Source organism: Aquarana catesbeiana, linkage group LG06 (assembly GCF_042186555.1).
Source record: "Aquarana catesbeiana isolate 2022-GZ linkage group LG06, ASM4218655v1, whole genome shotgun sequence".
Classification (NCBI taxonomy): domain Eukaryota; kingdom Metazoa; phylum Chordata; class Amphibia; order Anura; family Ranidae; genus Aquarana; species Aquarana catesbeiana.
This window is the reverse complement of record NC_133329.1, coordinates 198,548,701-198,570,718: the sequence shown is the minus strand read 5'-3', so window position 1 is coordinate 198,570,718 and position 22,018 is coordinate 198,548,701. Positions and strand designations below refer to the sequence as shown.

General features: G+C 43.4%; 1 protein-coding gene across 10 annotated transcripts in view; it reads left to right on the top strand.

Moving 5' to 3' along the window:
- VPS35L (VPS35 endosomal protein sorting factor like) overlaps positions 1-22,018 on the top strand; it is a 1,435,757-nt gene that overhangs the window by 489,968 nt on the left and 923,771 nt on the right. For all 10 annotated transcript variants that reach the window (XM_073591197.1, XM_073591205.1, XM_073591203.1 and 7 more), the window contains one exon: positions 2,936-3,013. In XM_073591197.1, coding sequence (XP_073447298.1) covers positions 2,936-3,013 — 78 coding nt within the window. The remainder of the gene's footprint in view (positions 1-2,935; positions 3,014-22,018) is intronic.

Here is a 22,018-nt window from a genome sequence, read left to right as displayed (position 1 = left end):
TGTCTGCATCGGTGGTGGAAGTTGCTTGCCATGGAGGAACCAGATCAGAACTGGGCAGAGGACCCTGAGGAGTCTGCCATGTGGGACACTGTGAGCACCTCAGCCATCCTGGTTTCTAATCATGAGTCTAACATAGAGGGCCCGGAAGACCCTGAACCCTGACATACTGGCCGCAGTAATCTCCTGCAATCACACTTTACATTCCCTAACATCTGAACTTAAGGGGGTTAAACTCAGTTTATCAGTGCACTCTTCTGTCACTGTCCGCAAAGGGTTGTAAACTGTTAAAGGAACTTATAACGATTGAGGAACTAACTGAAGCGGTGACTACTATGGCTAACCGTAAGTCTCCGGGGACTGACAGACTGCCTGCATAGACGTAATAAACAATATAGTGAATCTCTTTTTGCCTACACTTTTGGCGACTCTGAATCACGCTGTCCAAAGGGGTGCTTTGCCAGCCTCTATGGGAGAGGCCATCATTGTAGTGTTGCCAAAGCCGGGTAAAGGTCCCTTTTATTGCCTGACTCCTATAGGCCAATTTTGTTAATAAACACGGATATTAAGCTGTTGGCCAGAGTGCTTGCCACTCATTTGGCGAAGGTGGTGCCTGCACTGATACATCTTGATCAGTCAGGCTTCACTCCCTCATGGTCAACGGCACTAAAATATCAGAAGGTTATTTCTAAATATACAGTTGCCAGTAGATATTCCGGGCAATAGGGCAGTGTTCTCACTCGACGCTCCCAAAGAGTGGAGATACTTATGGGCTGTCTTAACGTAAGTTTAAAGTTTTGAAATTCTTTCTTGCCTGGAATTAAAGTGTAGAATGGGTCTCACTGGTTTTCTTCCCTGTACCTCTATTTGGTGCAATAGGTCCTACAAGGAGCTGGTTTAACCTGGAAACTATTTCACCTGGATAGCAGCCGGAGTTAAATATTTATCACAGGCAGGAAGTGAAATCCTTTGATCAACTTTATAGAGTTCCCCTTACTTTGGAATAGGTATTATATGTACGTGCAACTGCGTCATGCTCTCAGGTTGCAGGGCAGGAATTCTACTTTACAGATTGAAGACCGCACATTCCTTAATGATATTCTCTCCACATCTAATAAGAAAGGGATCATCTCTAGGATGTATGCCTTCTTACTGTCCTATGTTCAGGCCCCGTTGTTGCCCTGTAGAGAAAAATGGGAGGTAGGTGTTGGCCCTATAGATAGGGACACCTGGGAACACATTTTGACAACTGGCCCCCTGGTGTCAGTGTCAGCAGTGCATACATTGTCTCACCTGTTTAACTGTCACCGTGCTTACCGCACACCAGTACAATTACATAAGTCGGGTAGGCGGGTCTCTCCCATATGCCCGAAGTGTCAATTACATCAAGGATATCTCATTCATATGTAATGGGGATGCCTCAAACTGGTGAGATACTGGCAAGATGTTATCCAGTCGATTAATATATATCAGGTTCAACTTGACTTTAACCCAGTTGCGTGTATTTTGGGTGGATTGATGGGAGACCTGTATCCCTCGCCTACTTATGTAGCACTTGTCAGATTGCTGTATTTAGTTAGAAAGCTGATAGCGAGATTCTGGGTATCCCCTCACATACCTACCTGTTTGCAGGTAAAACATATTACCATAATACATGAAAAAAATACGTTCCTTCACAGGGATACCCCTCAGAAATTAAAAAAAAAATGGCAGGAGTGGCTCCCTCTTATCTTATACTTACCAGACTACTTCAAACTTGAGAATGCCATATGTTAATATGCGTGGTGTGTCAGATGGCAGGGAGCAGATTCGGTATATATCTATGTAGGGATGGACTATGTACACTGCAAGAGTTTTGGATTTTTTCTCATTTTCTGTATTATTTTGTTTTTTTTTTTTTATCGTATCGTTACTAGAGAAGAAAATACCACCGTTTGAATAGTGTGGACCCTTTGCAAACAAGTTCATACTTTATGTAGAGTAAAACAAATCTTTGAGTATCTACTAACTGCATATCAAGTCTATACTTGAATGTTTGTACCCTATATTTTCTTGTACAATAAAACCTTTTTTTTTTTAAATAAAAGATGGGAGGAGGTGGGGGGAAGGGAGAAGGGGGGTAGGTAGAGACCATGAACAATTACCACTGCATGAGTGGACCACATCCTGAGTGAGAACCTTAGAGAAGGGGGAACCTCTGCCGCTGGACACATGGCTGCTCTATGCCATTAGAGCCATCTGAAACTAGCTTCTCTTTTTCATCTTCTTTTATTGTGGAACTGATCAGAGTATGCACAAATAGAAGGACACAAAGGGGTTGATATACTAAAAATGGAAATTGCAAAATCTGGTGCAGCTGCGCATGGTAGCCAATCGGCTTCTAACTTCAGCTTGTTCAATTAAGCGTTGACAAAACCTTGAAGCTGATTAGTTTCTATGCACAGCTGCACCAGATTTTGCACTGTTCAATTTAAGTAAGTCTCCCCCAAAGTATTCATAAAGATTAGATTATCCAAATGCTGTCCGTTCAGTCATGGTAGATGAACATGATGAAGAAAATGGCGCGGAGCCTCCAAAACATAACAGAATAGACTTCAGTAGAACCAACTTAGAACAAGTACAAATAATCCAAGAGTGAAGTACATGAGGTAGTCAAAAACAAAACCTCAAAAAGAATAGTGAGGAAAAGGCGAGGGTAGAAAGAGGTCGACCGCTGCAAGCAGGCACAGAACCAAACTATAGCGATCAGATGAGGTAAGGGATCAGGGCTCAAGGAGGGACTCAATGGGTGGGAGGAAGTGATCCACCCAAGGTTGCCAGATGTTTAGGGATTTTATCCTGTATGGTTCCCTAGTTTTCCTATGAGAATTTTCTCTGCTTAGAGTTTTTTATTAAGCGCTTAATAGATATGTAAAACTCTTTATTTTTTCTCTTTAAGGTGGGCATGGAAGTGGCTCCACACCTCAAGGATAATTTGAATCAGAATTTTTTTGACTTCTTATTAACCTTTAAGCAGGTAAGGCTTATTTAATATCACTGTAGAGGTCTTGGTTGCTGTAAACTGAAGAAATGTATGTTTCTGATTTCATGGTGTCATGGTAATTGTATTTTGCAATTCGAATGGGATAGTCTTTCATTCTTGAACACATCCTGTCATGTTCTTAGACGATCAACATCTCCTCTTATGACACATTCTGTGGTGATTCTGTAGATTAATCCTAACCCACTGGAAATCTGATAATTTGTCTACTTTCAAGGAATATATAGCCTTCAAAATGAAAAAATATCGATGGCTTAGAAAAATTATATTTATTTATCAACATGGGGATATCCTGAAGAGTTTGAAAAGATCTGGGCCCCATGTTTAGACACACCAGACCTCAGCCCGTTAGACCTAGTTACCAATAGACTTTTCTAGTCATTTTGGCTATAGCCAAAATGTGCATAATTACACCTATGATGGTTTTTTGTCTGCCTAGGCGGAATTGTGCTGATACTTTAGCTTTCATATTCTGGCTGTGGTATGTGCAGTGCTGTTGCCCTTTCAATTTTCCCATACATGCGTTGTTGAAATCTATGTATTTGTGCATTGTATGTCCTGGAAATGTATTGCTTTGTTTTGCAATCCTTTTTTGGTATGCTTACAATAAACACCTTTTGGATTTAAAAATTGTACTGTACAGGATACAGGCTGAATATTTATAGACCCCTTGGTTATAGAATTCTACCATCAGGTGATCGGACACTAGCAATACTTTGCTGGACATGCCCCCTTGGGCATACCCCTATAACCACTCTGCTAGACCTTTTTCGCTAGTGTCCTTAGGTAATGGACCTCTTTATGGAGAAATCATTCTATTCTTAACTAGTTTCTTACTTTGGATTCTTTAATCAGCACCTTACTGTCTTTTAATAGAACAATAGGAACAGTGCTTCAAGTGCAGTGCAACCTCAGTAAAATCTTGGGAGCTGTACCCGCACACCTCCTGTGAAAATTGCCTGTAATGTTGCTTTGGGCACTGGATCCTATTTGGACTCTGACCTCTGCACTTAGCACAACATGTGTAATCAACCGTAGGTTACTATACAGGTTCCGGTCCATTGTTGATCCCTGTGGAACCCAGACCCTAAGGACCCCTCCGGGGGTAAACTTACAGGTTGAGTGAAGCTTAAGCCACAAGTAGCTCCAGTGACTTCAACAAGTAAGACAGGTTTTTCCCTGTATTGGACCAATACTGTACCCTCACTTTCCCTAATGGCTTTCACTTTTAAATCTATCAATCTAACCATCAAACCATAAACATGTGTTTTAACAATCCATAAGTGAATAACTTTTAAACTTTTCAGTATAAAGTTTTACCATACAGAGCTTAGTTAAAAGTCGATGAAAAAATGTTCCATCACATCACACTGCTGCCACCTAGAGCCCTTTAAAAGGTACTCTGGTACTTCCCTTTTGTCATGATTACTTTGCTACAGGATGTCAACACCTGGGTTGCTGTGTTCTCCCTCACTGACATGCCTACATATATTCCTTTAAGGGATCCATGGCAAAAGTGCAAGTGGGCTGAAGACCTGCAAAACACTATGCTTTCATTGCTGCAGCAGGACACTAATGTAATACTGGTCTCTGCATCTGATTTTAGCTCTATCTCCAGCATGCAACACGCATCCTATTTGACCAAGATTTCTCTGCAATATCAGACTTTTTCTGACAACAAGTGGCTTTAATGCAGTCATCATTGTCCAGGGCTCAAAAGAGCAAAGCTCTTTCTCCACCCTGCCATCTCTGCCTCATTCTGGAAGCAAAATGCCTCCCTTAGAGGATGCAGACATTGAGGTGAATGAAGAGGACTTAAAGGCAGTGTTAGTGGCGGTCAGGAAGGATTTCTCATTCCCAGCCTCTTGCACCTGATGTTATGGTTTCACACAATATGCTTAACAATGTAGATATGCTCACTGCTGCCTTGCCACTGTCTCACACACAATTCTTCATCCTGTTATGCCCCCTTGGGCACTAATAGACTTGCTAAACCTAAACACATACTTCCCAAAGGGGAAATAAATATAATGGGCAATTTAGACTTTGCCACCTTAGTCTTAAACTTCTTACTGTGCCTATATAAAATATTCTTTTATTTAAAAATTCTGCTGACAGAAAATTAGACACACTTTTAAAGACCCTTCAAACTCACAAGGTTAGCTCTACAACCGGCAGTTGCAGCAATTTCCAGTCTGCCAAACTGCCGCTAATTGGACTAGGGCAATAAACAAGATTGGTCCTGTCTTCCAAGACCGAACCTTGGGTTTCAGACACTATTAACAAGAAGAAAAACATGCAAAACTGCTATGCTAGATAAGGCACTGACTCATCAATGTGTTGTGGAGATTCAGCTTGTTGAAAGGAGAATGAAAATTGCTGCAGCTGTAGTAAAACACCGGTCGGGGGGACCTGTATATAGTAATGACAGAACAAACAACAGATATTCCCAGTGCAGCAGGCTTTTATAATATACAGCAATGGAAAGTTTAAAAGCATCAGCCTAAAGTTTGAAATACTGGTATCAGTGGCAGGAAAAGGGTAAGTTTTTTTTTTTTTTTTTTTTTTCAGTTTTATTTAAGGTTTTCTGACAATACAGAATGAACATATTTTTGGATAACCATAAACTATTGGATAGGGGTACAAGCTTTAAACATAAGGTACAAAGAGAACAATAAGACAAAAAAAAATGTATTCAGATCATCAGATGAAATGTAAATTGGGTGTTATAGCTAAGTTGGTTTGGAACAGTTGAGAAAGACATGCCGCCTATACTAGGATAGGACGGCAGTATCTGTGAGGGTAGAAAGATAGGAAGTCTTATTGGGTGTCGAGTTCATCAGTAGGCTGAAAAAAAGAGCAGTAATAGCGGTGGGTCAAGGCAGAGATGGGTCTTTAGGATGAGCAAGCCAGGGGGCCCAGATCTTTTGGAATGCTCAAATTTAGAGATGGGCCTTGGCATACATGAATTCCATTAGGCAGTGATTGTTCAAGTTTAGGATCACTTCCAAGATAGGCGGATGTGGTGATTTCCAGTTTTCAGCAATAGCTAGACGTGTGGCAATAAGGACGTGGGCTATGACAGTTGTGAGGTGGCAAAGTTTCAATGTCCAGGCCTAGGAGGACCATTTGCTGAGACAGGGAGGTGTTGGGTGTCAAGGAACAGAGAAATCTGGCGAGAGTGGACCAGAAAGGTGTTAACTTAGGGCAGGTCCACCAAATGTGTAGTGCCGGTCCAGGATTTCCACAGTTTCTCCAGCAGACATCGGATGTAGAGAGGTAGATCCTTGCTAGTTTGGCTGGTGTTAGATACCAATTGTTTAAGGAGCTTCTTTACAGTTTCCCAGTATAGGATACAATTAGAAAATTTCAGGGGTATTTGGAGGGCTTGATGCGGTGTATAGGTACATTAGGTTTAGGTATAGGTTTTCCCAGTGCAGCATAGCAGAGGTTTTGGGTTTATGTAAAGGGTCAGCTTAGAGCTTGTAGATATGGGATATACCCCTTTGGTTAGGTCTTTCATTGTTGTAGAATTCCAGAATGTGCCAAAGCAGAGGGTTTTCTGACCAGCACAGATGTGATAGGACTGAACGGGAGCTGAGATATTTAAAAAAGTCTTTGGAGGAAATGTGATAACTATGTTGCAGATGTTGGAAAGAAGTTAATGAGGAGTTCTGGTACAAGTCTCCAATAGTCTGTAGGCCAGCAGAGAGCCAGTTTGCTACTGAGATGTCAGGGATAATTTGTACAGCAAAGAGGGAGATGAAACGCAATATCTGATAGGGTATACCTTTTGTATGTTGGTAAATCGCCTTCCAAACTTTGTCAGTTGCGTTAATGGTGCCTAGGTAAGATTGCTGTCCCAGGAGTAGGCCACTGAGGAGCATTTTTGGGCAGGTTACTAATAGTTTTTTCGATTTGGAGCCAGGTGTGTTCTGATTTGGTTTCCCACCAAGATTTGGCTTGGTCCAGAATTGTTGCCCTGAAGTATGTTGCAATGTTTGGTGCTCCCATGCCCCCTGCAGGTGTGGGTGTGCACAAAACTATAGTTTAATCCTAGGGCGCTTCCCATTCCAAATGAAGGAGTTTAATATGGCTTGCAGTTTGTGGATATGTGATTGTAAGAAGGGAATCGGTAGCGTTCGAAATGTATAAAGTACATGGGGGTAAAAGGTACATTTTAGACAATGCGATGCAGACAGCCCAAGAGACTTGAATATATTGCACATCCTGTACTGTTTTCTGAAGTTTGGAGATGAGTTAAGAGGAGTTGAGAAGGATTAGTCGAAGTAGGTGTAACCAAGTGTATTACTAGGTAGGAAAGAGTAGAGTCTGGAGCCCACGAGAAGAAGGTGAATTGGATCAATGCTATGTTTTGTATTTGAATAAATATTTGCGCCAATCATGCAGGACTTGGAGAAATTTATCTTCTAGAGAGATGCTTTGCTAAAGAGATCTAGGGTGTGGTGGAGGTAATGATTGTATTGGGTTAGTTATGGAGGTTATCACATCATCTGCGTATATGAAAATTTTGTGAGTGTTCACCAACTTCAGTACCGGAGCTAAGTGGGTTTGTGTGGATGGAATGGGCCAAGGGTTCCATAATGAGGGTAAAAAATTAAGGAAGAAAGGGAGCATCCCTGTCGGGGGTTCCATTTGTTATACTGAAGCAGTCAGAATACCTTGGCACTGGAGTTAGAGTATAGTGCCATTATGGCTTGAAGAATTTGGCCCGAGCAGCCAAATTGTTCCAGAACTGCTTTGAGGAAGTTCCAGTCGACTGTTGAACGCCTTCTCTGCATCTAGAGACATGAACAGAGAAGGCATTTGACTGTGTTCTACCAACTGTAGTAGGTCACTGCATCTACGTGTACTGTCAGATGTCTGCCTACCAGCCATAAAACCCACCTGATCTGGCTGTACTAGGTAAGGAAAATACAAGTAAAAAGGCGCAAAGCACAGTTACCTTGAAAGTAAAACCGATTAGTCCAGAAACTGAAAACTGTAAAAATGCATGTGTAAGTTCATGCATATATACTGGGAGTATATACAAGAGGTCAGTCAGGGCGGCCACCAAAGGAACCAAAAGCAGGGTCCAGCAAGCTAAAACAACAACAAGGAGAGGGGCGCCTCTGAGTATAAATCATAAATACATTTTATTAAAACAACAATATCCACTCACATGGAAGTTGGAGAAGTTGCATTAGGGTCGGTTGGCTGGGCTGGAGAGATGCGGTGGAACTACAGGTCACAGCGGTTCCTGCAGGGCATGCCAGGTCCAAAGAGGATTAGTTCTTGCAGCCGGGTTTAGTCTCTTGCAGCGAACAGTCCAACACAAATCCTGCTGGGTTGGGAGCCAGGTTATGTCCCTGATGCACAGATAGGGGTTCCAGGGAAGGAAGGGAGAGATGTGTAGGACGCCAGAGCATCCGTTCAGCCGTGCTGCTGCTCACTGATAGAATGGTGTGAAGCCTCTAGGAAGGGAAAAGGCCGGCCGAGCCGAAGATCTCAAACGAGGCTTGGAGAGCAAGTACAGCGTGGCGCCCGGTGATGACGTCACACGCATGCGACGCGTTTCAGAATAGGCTTGCCATTGGTGGACGAATGGCCGCATTCCTTTGTCAAGCATAGGGAGAGGAGGACACAGTGGGCTTATATAAGCTGAAAAAGGGGGGGCGGGGCCGGAAAGTCTGTGATTTGCATAAAAAATAGGTAATGGGCGGCATTAGATGGCAGGGGGGATAAAAACAAAAACAAAAGGACCTTACAATGACATAGTGCAGAAAAAATAAAAAAGAGAATATATGTATATAATTTTACAACAGGGCTCCAATTAAGACAAAACATTGTGAATAAAACCAGATAAGGTAAGATAAATTCAGGAACAAGCATTTAAAACATCATGAGGAAATAAATCATAAGGTACAGTGCAAAAAAATAGATCAAATAAATATAAATAAATATACAGTAAATACAATAGACTGCCATAAGATGTTATGTATAGAGAGTGGCAGATTACATTAATGAAGCCCTTAGACTCCTTTCAGATGAGACTACATATAAAAAACTTTCCAAAGACCCCACCATTGAATTTGCCGCTGAAGTTAACATTTTGGTAAAATCAGCTCTTGATGGCGGAGTGATCGACAAAACGGAAGCCTCTTTCTTCACCAAAAACTTTTACCAGATCCCATATTTCTATCACTTACCTAAAATCCACAAGAGTCTCACTTCTCCCCCTGGCAGGCCCATTGTGGCTGCCATGGAGAGTGTTACTACCGGTTTTAGTCAATATATTGACCTATATCTCCAGCCCATTGTTAAACAATTACCGTCCTATATCAGAGATGGTTCACACTTGTTGGAACTACTTGCATCTTACAAGTGGGAACCATCTTACCTCTCTGGTTATCTCTGGACGTCACATCACTTTACACTTCAATCCCACACTCTTTTGGTTTACTTGCGCTAGAATTTTTTCTCGCACAAGATCCCTTTATCAACCCCAGACAAGCTGCATTCATCTTGGAGGCAACCAATTTTTGCCTCACCCATAACTATTTCGATTTCAATGGCGACTTCTACCTACAAACTAAGGGAACTGCGATGGGAGCGAATTTCGCTCCCTCCTACGCCAACCTGGCGATGGGTTATTGGGAAAAGAATTTCATTACACAAAACAACCCCCACTGTGCCAATATTGTATTTTTTGGCCACTACATTGATGACATAATCATCATTTGGGATGGCCCTGTCGACCTAGTTTCCCTTTTTGTCCAACATTGCAATTCCAATCCATACGGCTTGTCTTTCACTCACGTTGTCGATCCTACTAATCTGGCCTTTTTAGATTTAGATCTGGGTCATTTAGACAACATGATTATCGCAAAAAACCACATCAAACCTACCGCTGGCAACTCCTATTTGCACTATAGGAGTTACCACTATCCAAAATGGACACAAAACATACCTAAAGGTCAGTTCTGCCGCCTACGACAGAACTGCACCCTAGACAGCGACTATGACACCATGAGTATACAACTTAAAAAGAAGTTTGCCGACAAGGACTATCCTAAAGATCTAGTTGATCAAGCATGCAACTATTACGCTAAAGGCAAACCTGCCAAAAAAGATAGAGATAACAGATCATTCCACTAGGTTTATCACTACCTTCAATTTTCAGTACAAAAAAATGGAAAATATACTAAAGAAACACTGGTCCATTTTGCTACAGGATCCACTTCTGAAAACCTCCCTTCCGCTTATACCCAGAATCACGTACCGAAAGGCTCCGAGTCTCAAAAATAGGATTGCCCCAAGTAAATTGCCCATCGACAAGCCCATTTCCAACCCCACCACCCTCATACCACTAGTCGGCATGTATCAGTGTAAGAAAGCCCTCTGCAAGACTTGTATGTTTGTGGAACATGGCAAAAAATCTTTTCTATCTAAAGGCAGAATTTATACATTGGAACAATTCTAAAACTGCTCGTCTAATTTTGTAGTGTATGGCCTCACGTGCCCTTGTGGGTTAATCTATGTTGGGCGAACTATCTGCCCACTCAGGCAGTGGTTCGGCCAGCATCGACGACTCATTGAGGGTGGTAAGGACAAACACAGTGTCCCTCGGCACTTTGCCGAGTGTCACAACAAATCTACCACCGGTCTGTCTGTTTGGGTTATTGAACAAATCCCTAACCACATGTCAGAAGCTGAACGGTTCAAAAAGCTTTGCGCCAGAGAGACTTTCTGGATATACTGCTTAGATGTACTCTCCCCTGGCGGCCTCAATGAAGGAATAGAGATATCCACAGTCCTATAACAACCTTTCCTCTTACCACTTTACAGCTACCATGAAATTTTGTCTCAGTTTAATTTTTTTCCCCCCTTTTTTTACCCCCCCCTTTTTCCCCCCTTTTTTTTCCCCCTTTTTCCCCCCTTTCCCCCCCCCTTTTTTACCCCCCTTTTTTTACCCCCCTTTTTTACCCCCCCCCCTTTTTTTTCCCCCCTTTTTTACCCCCCCCCCCTTTTTTTTTTTTTTTTTATATATGTATATGTGCATGTGCATCTCCCCCTCACACATTTATATATGTACATATCTCCCCTCCCCCCCTCCCCCCACTTACCCTGAAATACTAAAATCCATCAGTGTTTATTTCCATATTCTCTGTAATCATAGTCCCAGGATCAATTTATAATTTATTAATTAAATTTACATTGTTTTATTCCATATTGCACGCCAGACGGTGCAGACTACAACTATTAATCCCTTATCCTTGACAGTCCTCTCCCACTCTCTATACATAACATCTTATGGCAGTCTATTGTATTTACTGTATATTTATTTATATTTATTTGATCTATTTTATTGCACTGTACCTTATGATTTATTTCCTCATGATGTTTTAAATGCTTGTTCCTGAATTTATCTTACCTTACCTGGTTTTATTCACAATGTTTTGTCTTAATTGGAGCCCTGTTGTAAAATTATATACATATATTCTCTTTTTTATTTTTTCTGCACTATGTCATTGTAAGGTCCTTTTGTTTTTGTTTTTATCCCCCCTGCCATCTAATGCCGCCCATTACCTATTTTTTATGCAAATCACGGACTTTCCGGCCCCGCCCCCCCCTCTTTTCAGCTTATATAAGCCCACTGTGTCCTCCTCTCCCTATGCTTGACAAAGGAATGCGGCCATTCGTCCACCAATGGCAAGCCTATTCTGAAACGCGTCGCATGCGTGTGACGTCATCACCGGGCGCCACGCTGTACTTGCTCTCCAAGCCTCGTTTGAGATCTTCGGCTCGGCCGGCCTTTTCCCTTCCTAGAGGCTTCACACCATTCTATCAGTGAGCAGCAGCACGGCTGAACGGATGCTCTGGCGTCCTACACATCTCTCCCTTCCTTCCCTGGAACCCCTATCTGTGCATCTGGGACATAACCTGGCTCCCAACGCAGCAGGATTTGTGTTGGACTGTTCGCTGCAAGAGACTGAACCCGGCTGCAAGAACTAATCCTCTTTGGACCTGGCATGCCCTGCAGGAACCGCTGTGACCTGTAGTTCCACCGCATCTCTCCAGCCCAGCCAACCGACCCTAATGCAACTTCTCCAACTTCCATGTGAGTGGATGTTGTTGTTTTAATAAAATGTATTTATGATTTATACTCAGAGGCGCCCCTCTCCTTGTTGTTACTAGGTAAGGAATGATGCTAGAGAGCTGCGTGGCTGGCAGTTTGGCATACAATTTGGTATCTATTTAGTAATGAGATGGGTCTGTAGCTGACAGGGTCGTCCAATGGTGTGCCAGGTTTAGGGATTGTCGTGATGGTGGCTTCAAGAGATTCTGGGGGAATGTGGCCCGTGGAAGCAATATAGTTGAAGGATTGGCAAAGGTGTGTGGGAAAGCAGGTTGCGGAATTGTTAATAGCAGGGGTAGGCAACCTTCGAGAGATGGAGATCTACCTGTACAACATGAGAGAAATGAAAGATCACTGGGCATGGGATCCTGTTAGCGAGATAACCTAGCAAGGTGTTCAGGAGTTTTGATGTGCTTTCAGAAAGTGCACCAAACCTTTGGGATATAATAGTCTATTGCTAAAGCGCAGCTAATCTACTGTTATAGGTGTTGTGCCCATATAGCTGCTTTTGTGCATCTATTTGGGCACACTAGCAGTAAATAGGCACAATAGCATCTAGCTGCTATTGTGCCCATTTAGCTGCTTTTTTTTTTCAATAGATTTTTATTGAAGTTTTTGGCGATACATGAGTAAATTCAGATATATATATGTATGTATATATATATATATATATATATATATATATATATATATATATATATATATATATATATATATATATATATATATATATATATATATATATATATATATATATATATATATATATACATATATATATATCTGAATTTACTCATGTATCGCCAAAAACTGCATATATATATATATATATATATATATATATATATATATATATATATATATATAGCAATAATCAATACAGATAACTTTGCATAACATAAACTCGCATTAGCAAGGGTACGCACATAACAGTGTGCGTGGTTGCCGCATTGAACTATGACAACATAAATAATATGTATAACATTAGAATCAGTATAGACTAGCTTGGAGAGTGGGAGGGGAGGGGGGAAAGTGGGACAGGGAGAAGGGGGTAGGGAGGGGAAGGAAGAGAGAGGAGGGGAGCGAGAGAGAGAGCACAAGTTCTATTCATTGTACATGTCAATAGTTTAAGTAGGATTTTTTATGTACCATTGTTCCCAAGGGAGCCATAGTTCATGAATACGGGAGTGTGAAGTTTTACCTCGTGAAAGTTTCATAGGTGCAGTGTGTTTGCACTACAGCAATTACTTCAGCAGTGTGTGAAACATCTTTAGTCTTCCATCGTCTAATTATTAGAAGTTTGATTGCCAGCAGTATGTGAGTGGTAACTAGTCTCAGTTTGGGCGGGATTGATTCTATGGATAGATTTAGAATGCTTAGCTGTGGAGTTAGTGTGATTGGAAGATGTAGTATCTTTTGGATCATGTTTTCTACTCCTGCTTTCTTCCAGACTTGCTTCAGTAATGAGCATGCCCACAAAGCATGTAGAAGGGTGCCTAGTTGGTTGCAGTACCTCCAGCATTTAGATGAGGAGTGTGTCTGAAATTTAGCCATTCTCTGTGGAGTCAAGTACCATCGCATCATGATTTTTTGTGTTAGTTCCCATAAGGAAGGACAGAGAGTCATTTTATAGATTGATTTTATAGCTGTTTGCCATTGCTGTTCAGTGAACTGTGTTTGTAAATCTACTTCCCAGTCAGTGGGTTTGGATTTGTGAAAGTCTTTTCTTGTAATGTAGAATAAAACAGGGAGATTCCCTTGGTATTCATGTCATCAGTGAAAAGGAAGTTCCAGATCTTTATAGGCAGCATTCCTTCTAAAAGGGGGGTGTGCTGATAAGCATTGTTGTATCCTGTAGTATGTGCAATAGTCTTTGGTGCATTGTATTCCTTTTGGATTTGTGTGACTTTGGGTAGAATCCATTGTCTATCAAAGAGTAATCAATCCATGTGTACGAATTGTGGCGATGGCAAAAGGAGTAGTCCTGTTCGGTGGTGTGGTGACCTCTCCACACATCGTAGAGGTCATTGTCCTTATGAAGGAACCCATGGGTGACGTGAGTCTGCTGGTACGTGAAGAAGTTTTTCCAGAGAATTGTCTGGTGCGATATTGAAGTCACCACATAGAATGAGGTGCCCTTGGCGGAAAACAGCAATTTTCTTCATCAATTTAGTAAGGAATCTGATTTGTTTAGAGTTGGGTGCATAGATATTAACTATACTATATCTGGTGTTCAAGGTACAGTCAAGTGCGAGGTATCTGCCTTCTGCATCCACGAGGGTTAAGGGTGAAAGCGATCGGATTTCTAATGGCTATCATGACTCCGTTTTTTCTTTGAGGGTCCAGATGCTCTGAATATTTTGGTGAAATGTTTATTGGTGCATGTAGGTTCGGCATGAAGTTTAAAATGGGTCTTTTGTATGCATAGGACTTCGCTCTGGGAATCCTGTGCTGTGTGCCACATGGACGTTCGCTTAGCTGGGTGGTTGAGTCCTTTTGCATTGAGTGAAAAGAATTTAGGCATCGTGGCTTGTAGGGTGTTGTAGCTGTGATAACAGTGTGGTACTTACAGTTCTGTGGGTATGCGGTTCAGCCTCTTAGTTGTTGAACTGGATCTTCTGTTGGGTTGGCAGGTAGGTTGCGTTTATATTGTTGGGAGATTCTAGCTAGGTTTCCTCGTGTGCTCTTGGAAAGGAAGGAGGGTAAGTAGTTAAATGACAAAACTGTGGTTAGAACAAAGTAACCATAGGGGTAAAAGGTGACAAAGACCAGCAGTGATCGAAGGTAAGGGTGAAAGTTTGTGAATTAGGTGCATCAAGCAGGCACCAAATGGAGTGCAATAGTAGCGTAGATGCATGGGTACCACTAACCTGGTAATTATTTGTTGGTTGTATGGCGGCTATGCACGGAGTTGAACTCTCTCCTTGAGGCTTGGTTTCGCTGATGTTACCTCATCTGGTATAATTCCCCAGGTGCGTAACAGGTGTATGTCCTCTTCAACCGTATGTATGTTGTGTTTCGCTCCATTCTTGGATACTACAAGTTTGGTCGGGAATCCCCATTGGTATGGGATTTTGTGGTTGTTGAGAGGTTTAGTGATGGTGTTCAGTTGTCGACGCTGTTGTCGGGTGTATTGGGAGGGATCTGGATATAGTTGCAGTTTCATGTATGGTACTGGTAGCTGCCCCAGATGTCTCACTTTGGCCAGGAGTAAATCTTTTGTGTGGTAGAAGTGGATCCTCGTTAATACATCCCGTGGGGTCTCTGCGGGAAGGTGAGGCGTTTTGGGCAGACGTTGTATGTGGTCAGTGATGGTTTCCATCGGCGACAGGTCAGGCAGAAGTGTAGAAATGAGTTTTCTGGCATAAGAATTGAGGTCAGATGGCATGATCGTTTCAGGTATACCCCTCCGCTTTACATCTCGACCTGTCCTCCAGGTCCGCCATCTTAGCTCTAACCCATACTTGTTCCTCGCAGCTATGGTCATGGGCGTCTACTAAGTCATTCACAGTTTCAGCCATGGCTGTCATTTTTTGTTCAATATGACATACTTCTGGTACATAAAGTTCATTAATGTGTTTACAATCTTGTGAACATCTTGATATGTCATTGTGAAGCAAGCTCTGTAGAGACATAAGCATCTCATTCATAGTGGTATCTAGGACTGGTTGGTTAGAAGTCGGAAATGCAGCTATGGGGGATGGTTGTGCCTGCTGTGTATTGATAATGTCCAAAGCAGGGCTTACCTCAGGAGGCTGTGAGCCAGAATCCAGTTGCATCCTTAGCAGGGCTGTTGCTGACAGATGGCTGTGATGGTGAAGGGGAGGTAGTAGAGTCGTCTGGGGCTATTTCTGGTTCATCTGCATCTGGGAGATCAGTGTACGCGGTGACATTGTGCTGTGAGGAGCCACGGGCGCCATCTTGGATTTGGCCTCCGGGCGGCACTGTGAAGAAATCTGTCAGTTTCTTCGGTTGCCGGTACTCTTTCTGCTCGTGGGATGATCCGGGCTGGTGTCCCAGTGTGTGAGGGTCCGTGGATGCGATCTCAGATCGGTAGTTTAGCGGTGTAGCTGATCGTTTTTCCATTTGGAGCTGTGGGATTAGGCTTCCATACTGCTCGGCGGTTAGCCACACCCCTCCCCATTTAGCTTCTTTTGTGCCCATAAAGCTGATCTTGTGCATCTGGATGGGCTGCTAAATGCTGTGAATCCCGCGGCTACCAGGAATAAGAGGCAGAGTGCTGTTGATACTCCGCCTGACATTCCTGCTGTAATTTTAGAAGAGGCATCCGCTTATACAGCTGGCCACTGCCTCCACGGAACTGCTGCAGCCACGGCTATGCTCCCCCTGCGGCTGGCGATAGGTGCCTGCAAGTAGTTCCCATGCTTCCCGGTGCACTTCATACATGGCATGCGACCGCAGGTCAGCAAGCCCAGGCGATCTACCAGTCATCTAACCACAATCGACTGGTGGATCGCGCTCCACTGGTTGCCAACCCAGGGTCTATAGTATCCGTTGCTGAAGCCATTGGGCCATTGGCTTTATGTAGTGTAAGGAAGGTGCTAGCTTGCTCGACTTCAGATAAAAGGAAAGGGTCTGAGAGTGTTTGTAGTTGTTCTGAGTACAGTGACGGCAAATGTAAGTGGGTCAGAAAGCTAGCAATGTCTTCAGATGTGGGGGCTGGGGCTCCACCAGTTGTAGTAAGGTTGTATAGATTTGCACAAAACAAGCTAAATTGATTGGCAATATCTTTAGGGTTTGTGATACGGTCTCAAGATGGGGAGGTGAGGTATGGGATTTTAGAGTGTATTCTGCAACATTTGAGTTGCTTTGCAAGGCAGGCCCCTGGTTTTTGTGTGTAGAAGTGTAGGCAAAGTCTTTTCAGGGAAAGGTCGAAGTTTTGATGGTGTTCACTAAGATTTTGTCTTGCTGTTCAGAGTCAAGGCATAGGGAGGGTTGGGTTTTGTTAGATTCAAGGATGCAAATTTGAGCTATAGAGTAGTAGGGATCAGGCAGCCTGGTGTTGGAACAGGCTGCTGCCATATTTTTTTCTTTCACTTGAAAAAAATGAATGCGTGCCAGAACATCTCGGGGGACAGAATCTGGAAGATGGTTAGGTTTAGCAAACCTGTGGGTGCAATCTATGGTGATCTCAGCTTGAGAGAGTTGGGGGAGAAGCTTGAGGAACAGTTGTAGATAGTGGATCAGATCTGGAGGTTTAATGGTTTCTGGGATACTCCAGAATTTTATGTTGTTCCTTCTTCTTGAACGATCCTCAAGATCCACCACTTTGGCTGGTAGGAAGCTAATTTCCTCAGAGTGCTGATGATAGGCCTCAGTGACCTTATGATAGATATTGGCATGGTCTGTGACCTGCTTTTCAAGGATATCGGTGCATTCCTCCACTTGATCTATTCTAGAATGTATGGAGGAGCAGACCTCATTGCGGAGGTCTCTTCAAGGACAGTAGTATATGCATCAGTGTTTGTTCTGAAGCGGGCTGATCACTGGCTGGGTGTGCAGCCAGTGATTCTTGGTCACTATCCTTGTGCTGTTTCTCCAGGATTGTCCCAATGTTGCTTCTTGTAGAGGGGAGCTTTTGTGGGAGAAAGCATTGCTGACTGTGCTGCCCACTTATCTCTGTCTGTGGGGATGCCATAGTGAGGAGCTGGTTCTGAGTTGTCAATGTCCTCTGAGTAATTTGTGGAGTGCAGTCTGTTCTCTTTTGTGTGCTTGTCTGCTGGCATGGAGGGACGAAGAGGAGCCGCTCCGGCACCATCTTGTCTGTTCTGCGTCGCTGTTTTAAAGAAGTCTGTGAAGCAGTGTGGCTTATGGACAGAGCTATTTTTCTTCCTGGACATACAGTGGGGCAAAAAAGTATTTAGTCAGCCACCAATTGTGCAAGTTCTTCTACTTAAAAAGATGAGAGAGGCCTGTAATTGTCATCATAGGTATACCTCAACTATGAGAGACAAAATGTGGAAACAAATCCAGACACATTGTCTGTCTGATTTTTGAAAGAATTTATTTGCAAATTATGGTGGAAAATAAGTATTTGGTCAATATCAAAAGTTCATCTCAATACTTTGTTATATATCCTTTGTTGGCAATGACAGAGGTCAAACGTTTTCTCTAAGTCTTCACAAGGTTGTCACACACTATTGCTGGTATGTTGGCCCATTCCTCCATGCAGATCTCCTCTAGAGCAATGATGTTTTGGGGCTGTCGCTGGGCCACACGGACTTTCAACTCCCTCCAAAGGTTTTCTATGGGGTTGAGATCTGGAAACTGGCTAGGCCACTCGAGGACCTTCAAATGCTTCTTACGAAGCCACGCCTTCATTGCCCGGGCGGTGTGTTTGGGATCATTGTCATGCTGAAAGACCCAGTCACGTTTCATCTTCAATGCCCTTGCTGATGGGAGGAGGTTTGCACTCAAAATCTCACGATACATGGCCTCATTCATTCTTTCATGTACACGGATCAGTCGTCCTGTTCCCTTTGCGGAGAAACAGCCCCAAAGCATGATGTTGCCACCCCCATGCTTCACAGTAGGCATGGTGTTCTTTGGTTGCAACTCAGCATTCTCTCTCCTCCAAACACGACGAGTTGTGTTTCTACCAAACAATTCTACTTTGGTTTCATCTGACCATATGACATTCTCTCAATCCTCTTCTGGATCATCCAAATGCTCTCTAGCAAACCTCAGATGGGCCCGGACATGTACTGGCTTAAGCTGGGGGACACGTCTGGCACTGCAGGATCTAAGTCCCTGGCGGCGTACTGTGTTACTGATGGTAGCCTTTGTTACGTTGGTCCCAGCTCTCTGCAGGTCATTCACTAGGTCCCCCGTGTGGTTCTGAGATTTTTGCTCACCGTTCTTGTGATCATTTTGACCCCACGGGGTGAGATCTTGCGTGGAGCCCCAGATCGAGGGAGATTATCAGTGGTCTTGTATGTCTTCCATTTTCTAATTATTGGTCCCACAGTTGATTTCTTCACACCAAGCTGCTTGTCTATTGCAGATTCAATCTTCCCAGCCTGGTGCAGGTCTACAAGTTTGTTTCTGATGTCCTTCGACAGCTCTTTGGTCTTCACCATAGTGGAGTTTGGAGTGTGACTGTTTGAGGTTGTGGACAGGTGTCTTTTATACTGATAACAAGTTCAAACAGGTGCCATTAATACAGGTATTGAGTGGAGGACAGAGGAGCCTCTTAAAGAAGAAGATACAGGTCTCTGAGAGCCAGAAATCTTGCTGTTTGTAGGTGACTAAATACTTATTTTCCACCATAATTTGCAAATAAATTCTTTCAAAAATCAGACAATGTGATTGTCTGGATTTGTTTCCACATTTTGTCTCTCATAGTTGAGGTATACCTATGATAATTACAGGCCTCTCATCTTTTTAAGTGGGAGAACTTGCACAATTGGTGGCTGACTATATACTTTTTTGCCCCTCTGTACCATCCAGGTGCTGCATGAACCAGCTCTCCCCCGGTGTAGAAGAGAGGGGCTGAGAGCTGCAGTGAAAGGCAGATTGTTGCAGTGTCCCGAGGCTGAGCGGAGCTGGTGGGTTAGATGTCCATCTTGCTCCGCGGAAGACCACGCCCCTCCGAAAAGTGTAACGTTTTAATATCAGTAGCTAGAAATGAGCAACTTGGTGATGGTGCTAAAGCATAGGGATGGTTAGGCTTCATCCATTTAAATATAGTTTAGGCAGCACAATGGAGTACAAGTTATCCCTCTTTGTAGACAAAGATCCTCTAGTACTAGAATCAGATGCTCTGATCATTCCCTGGACCACATTTTTGGTTAATATATATCTTTCCTCCAGTGCAAATTCTGCCTCGACTGCTCTGCAAAATAGAGCAAAAGAAGAAACGCAATAGGCAAAATAGCCACAATAAAAATGACTGTTACTTAAAATTTTCTACTACCTTCGTACCTTTCCTATCTATTATACACACACACACACACACACACACACACACACACACACACACACACACACACACACACACACACACACACACACACACACACACACGAAAAGTTCCAATCCTTGATCTTTAAATATCTGTGGAGCTCAGGAGACTCGCTATACTCCTAAGCAATCAGGTGGTCTAGGGGTCCTTCATCGTATCCTATATTATATAGCAGCTCTGCTTAGTCAACTGACACAAATTTATGCATCCCATTATAGACCTGAATGGATCAAATTGGAATCCCTAGCTAGCCACTCTCCCACTCGACCTTCTCATGTGGCTACCTATTCAAAGGTCGCAAAGAGTTTACTTTAAAGGCCACTTAAAGTACCATAAGTGAATCCGCTTCCCAGAGTATTTTAAGCAGACACTTGAAGTGCCTCCACGGGAATAATTTCCCTTAACTCAAATCCCTCACTATATAGGCTCCCTTCAAGTGGTTGTAAAGGCTCAAGAATTTTTACCTTCAAGAATTCTATGCATGAAGGTAAACCTGTGTGTTGCAGCCCCCCAATAGTTACCTTAGCTTGATCCAGGGATGTGCATGAGAGCAGCGGCGCTCCTGAGTCTCTACTCTCTTCCTTCGCACTGGCTGAGACCACAGCAGGAGCCATAGGCCATACATCTGGATAGGAGTGTCGGCGGAATGTCATATAGAGGAACTGATCCCCTCCATTTTCCTCCTTTCCTCCTTTTTTCCTGCAGCTTTTCACCGGCTGCAGGGGGAGAATGGAGGGAATCAGATCCTCCTACATACCACCCCTCCTTTCCACTCCCTACTATGATTGTGCTCCTGTGTGATCCTCGCCCATATCCCCCACAGCACTGCCGGTTTCCCCTCTCTCCTCTCCCCTCTACCACTGGCTTTTGCCGGGGATGCTTACAAGATTGAGAGCAGGGAAAAGGCCAGTAAATGTGTGATTTACGCACACCGCATACAAGCGAAACCCCCACCAACAGGAGTGCCCCCTTGAACTTTTATTGCCAAGTTCCTCAATTTTAAGGACAGAGACAAAATCCTGAGATTAACCAGGGAACAGGGTAATATTCCTTTGGGCAACGGTCATGTAGCGGTGTTCCCTAACTTTTCTAACGAAGTGCAATGGAAAAGATCTCAGTTTCAAGACATCAAACGGTGACTACGTGTACTACACCTAAAATACGCCATGTTGTTCCCCGCCAGACTTAGAGTGTAAGAAGATGGCAGAGTGCAGTTTTTTTGAAGACCCGGCTGTGACATGGCTCGACTAATGGGAATGCCCAGCTTAAAAGCGTGGTGGACCGGACACCCCTGTGAGTACAGCTACTTTGAATACTTACCAGGAGGATTTCTCCTTTCCCTCTCGCGCCCCCTCCACTTACCCTGCATTTTGATTCCCTAATGCCTTGGGTCCTGTAAGGGATTGAAGACATAAGCCATGTACTATAAGAGGGGGAGTGAGACCCTGATACTGCATACCCGTGTCTCATACTGCTGATCCGGGAGTTTGTTACCGGCACACATTTGTTTTTGTCTCCCGCATGAAGAACCTTTATTCTTTCTGGCTGACATGGTGTTGACTGCCCTGATTGATATACCCGATAATAAATTGACCTCCTGTTAGCATGAGACTCGCACAGACAGAGTTCCAGAGAGAATTGGATTCCCCCTGCGGCCTTACCACGCGCTATACAGTGGGAAATCGCCCCCCTCACTAATAATACTGTTCTTTCATACAGTTCTTATTGAAAAGACTGCTTCACGATGCGTACCTCCAGTCAGTTTGCTCTGCTGGACGATTGTTCAAATACTGGTTAAGGGGCACCATATGCTTCCACCAACTTGGGTTGGTGAGGAGCTGGGAGTGATGGAAAATGC